Raw genomic sequence first — 4,049 nt, forward strand, 5'->3', positions numbered from 1 at the left:
AAGTCTCGTTTGCACAACTTTGATCAATACATCACATTCATTTGACACTTTTTGACATAATGAATTGATACATTGTGTCTGTCTGCAGACTTTTTTTAGGTGTGAAGAGGGATAGGAGGAGAGGGCGGAGAAGAACTTGGTGAAAAGTGCCAGGAAACGCATCAGCGACATGCACTACGAGGAGCGCCTCACTTGCATCATCAAGTACTACGCCACGTGACTTGGTCAGAAAGTCAGCAAGACACAGGCAAGACAGATGCCTCTGACCCGGGAACAGTACATTGAGGTAAATGAAGAAGAATAATACTAATTCGTTTTGAGATTAAGTAGCTTTCATTTGGTCGTCTTACATCTCAAATTCTTTATGACATGTAGATGATTCCATGGTGGTGCGAGTCCTTTGCCGACTGCTGGGAGATGATCGTGGATAGGTGGTTCACAGAGGGTTATATCCAGGAACACGAAGCCCACCGGGAGCGGGCTTTGCAGGCGACAGGCCCCACACACCACCAAGGCAGCCGCAGCCTCGGCGCGTACAAGCAAGCTTGGGTACGTGAATTCATTTTTAGTATTCTGACGCTCCATTCTGCATGTTTCTTCTAATCATCTTGTTGTCTTTCTCGCAGTCGGCGTCGCATGGTGGCCAACCTTTGTCCACGTTCATGGCGTATGGACTGGCCCGTAAGGGAAAGGCGACTTCCGCTGTCACCTTCAGCCTGGATGACTCACCCGAGTCGTACAGCAACCCGAGCGCCCACACCCGCATCAGCTCCTACGTGTCGGACGCAAGGTCGGTCCAGGGGCCAGACTGGGATCCAAGCACCGACGACATTGATGGCACGACTGTCATGAGGATCGGACAGGGCAAGAAGCATGGGCGGTACTGGCTTGGCGATGGCACCCTCGAGTTCGGCTCTGTTCCCTCCCTCTCCCAGATCCGAGCAAGTACCCCGAGCGGAGGCCCGGCCATACGCCAACGGCCGTCCCCTTCACAGCAGCGGGTCGACGCACTCCAGGTTAGTCCAGTTTAACTCTACGTACATTGATCTTTACATAACTTAGTTACCTTTACATTACTAAAACATTCGATTGAAATGTTGCAAGCCGATAACGAGAGGATGGCTCAGGAGCTGCGGGACCTGGCGGCGAGGACCGAGGTGGCCGAGCGGGAAAGACAAGCCGAGCGGGCCGAGCGGGAGAGACAGGCCAAGCAGCTGGCGGAGATTACGATGTTCCTGCAGAACTTTGGGCAAGTGAACGGTGTACCTGTGCCGATGTTCGCTCCAGCGCCACCGCCAGTTGTAGCTAGTCCAGTGAGTATGAATCCATATTGCTTCGACTAGTGCTTTCATTAGATGACCCACTCTAAGCGCCTGAATCTCTTGTCCTTTATGCAGCCTCCGTCGGCGGGTTCGAATGACCCATCTCAGGCGCAAGCAGGCGGTGCCGAGTTTCCTTCACCAGGCACTCAGTTTCCTCCCCATCTTTAGTTTGTATCTCTTTTTCACCGCTTGATGGACATGTGATGCACTGTGATCCACTATCGACTTGTTTCGATGGTAATTGGACCTATTATGTTTGTGATGTCGTGTATGTGAGGTATTGTATTCGCGATGTGATATATATGTGTGGGATTGAGTTTGTGATGAGATGGATGTGATATATATATGCTATATTGTCTTTGTGATGCTTCAGATGTGATATATATCTTTTATATACTGTGTTTGTGATTATAGAATCAAAAAACAAAATAAAAAAATTAATTTTTGAGGCTTTGCCGGGTGCCCTGGCCCTGGCACTCGGCAAGGAATTCCCAGCTTTGCCGAGTGCCAGGGCCAGGGCACCCGGCAAAGTTTTTTCAAAAAAAAAATTCTTTGCCGGGTGCCCCATGACCTGGCACCCGGCAAAGAAATTACGAAAAAAATAAAAAACTCTTTGCCGGGTGCCCCCGCGGTGCGACACCCGGCAAAGAAATTATAAAATAAAAAATAAAAAAATCTTTGCCGGGTGCCTCCCGGCACGGCACCCGGCAAAGAAAATTTAAAAAAAAATTAAAAAAAATCTTTGCCGGGTGCCTCTGACATTGCACCCGGCAAAGAAATGGATGACGGAGCTGGCGCCGTAAGGACCACTTTTCTTTGCCGGGTGCCGGGTTTGCACTCAGCAAAGTCTTTGCCGGGTGCCCGATAAAAAAAGCACCCGGCAAAGAAATCTTTGCCGACTAATTTTTTGCCGCAGGCTCTTTGCCGAGTGCTGCACCCGGCAAAGGCTTTGCCGAGTGCAAAGTAGCCTTTGCCGGGTGCATTCGGCACCCGGCAAAGCGCCTGAATCCAGTAGTGCGAGTAGGCCATTAGTGAACACCCAAAGGTCTTACACGATTATATTCGGTAAGTAGAAATAGTAAAATAAATAAAAGGCTTTGCGTTAAGAAGAAGTGAGTATAAAAGTTCTAGTCCTGGCAAACTGCGTGCATATGTTGGTTCTATCGTCTAGCTTGCCTTATTTTGCTCACGTGGGCGAGACTCGCCTTGCCAAGTCAGGTTAGCCAAAATGGCTCTCCTGAGCTAGCAAGCAAAAAGCTTGCTAGCACAGATCCTAAGGTGACATGACCTGCGAACCGAACGCACCACCCAATCTCTAGCTCAGCTCAACAAGCCAAGACGAGCATAAGCTAAAGAACCAACGTGCTCTACATTTGTGCTTGACTACCACGATCTATCAACCTATCAGGTCCTTTTCATTGCTCTTCGAACTCGTACCAATGTGAACTAGACATTCACACCTCTGGAATCTTATCCTAAGTTTGCTAAGGTTGTGTTTATTTCGTGAAATTTGGGAATTCGGCTACTGTAGCACTTTCATTTTTATTTGGTAATTAGTGTTCAATCATGAACTAATTAGGCTCAAAATGTTCGTCTCGCGATTTTCAACTAAACTGTGCAATTAGTTTTTTTTCGTCTACATTTAATGCTCTATGCACGTATCGCAAGATTCGATGTGATAGCTATGGTAGCATTTTTTGGAAAAGTTTTTGGGAGCTAAATACAGCCTAAGAAAACATCAGCTTGCTCAACAGCACTCTTTGCAGCGCTGTGCAACCATAAATGCTGCAAATACTGTAGAGTGAAGTAGATCGCTGAAAAAGTGCAGCTGAGCACGCTGAATGTGCAGGCTTCGCCCAAGAGAAAAAAATTGCCGACTATTTATTACTGCCTCCTGTCCTAATAAAAAAAAGGTAAATGAGGAGTCAAGAAATCTTAAGTTTAACTTAGTTTCTAAAAGATATTATATCTATATTTAGATCTCCAATCACGTTTGTTATGAAAATATATTTTATAAACATATCATATAATATTTATATATATATATATATATTTGATCAAAATTAAAAATATTTGACTCCTTAGAAAATTAATAAGGTTTACATTTTTTTCTGGGACCGAAGAGTAGTACTAGTTCCGATGCATATTGAACCATTCGCCACCGTTAATCGGCTTGTTCGTTGGTTGGTTTCTGGGTTGATTTAGGTTGGCTGGTGCTGGTTGATTGTGAGAGGAAAATACTGTTGGCTAGCTGGTTTAAGCTAGCTGAAACCAACAAGCGAACAGGCTGAATGACTTAATTCACCGGCCATCGACGAGAAAGCGATCGACCGGTCTCCGCACGTCGGTAGCCGCCCCTCCAAAATCAATTGGCACGCTCTCGCTCACTCCACAGTCAACAAAGAGCTCACACAAGTCTACGCGATGCTCCCTGCAAAGGGAGGCCGTCGCCTTTCGCCTTTGTTGTTTGCGCACACAAGTCTCGCAAAGGCCACACCGCCCGACAGTTTCAATTTGGTCGTGTCGTGCGCGGCGCCGCTCACGTCCACGGTGAGTCGGCGACGATCGGGCCCAGGCCTTACCGACCGAGCAGCACTATTTGCAGGCGTTTACTGCTGGAAACACACGAAGATCCCGTGTAAAACGTACTGCCCCGGCAAGGCGCCGACAGGACGGAACATCGCGCCGCCGAGCCGTCCGGCGGAGCGTACGTACGTGCCAAATGGG

At 47.6% G+C, this 4,049-nt stretch overlaps 1 protein-coding gene across 1 annotated transcript; it reads left to right on the forward strand.

The window, feature by feature from the left end:
- Positions 1-256: 256 nt before the first annotated feature.
- LOC136451777 (uncharacterized) lies at positions 257-1,490 on the forward strand. Its single transcript, XM_066452466.1, has 5 exons — positions 257-286; positions 376-549; positions 627-1,020; positions 1,105-1,313; positions 1,398-1,490. The coding sequence occupies exons 1-5, from the start codon at positions 257-259 to the stop codon at positions 1,488-1,490; spliced, it is 900 nt and encodes a 299-aa protein (XP_066308563.1).
- Positions 1,491-4,049: the final 2,559 nt, after the last annotated feature.

The sequence above is a fragment of the Miscanthus floridulus genome, chromosome 1 (assembly GCF_019320115.1).
Source record: "Miscanthus floridulus cultivar M001 chromosome 1, ASM1932011v1, whole genome shotgun sequence".
Lineage (NCBI taxonomy): Eukaryota > Viridiplantae > Streptophyta > Magnoliopsida > Poales > Poaceae > Miscanthus > Miscanthus floridulus.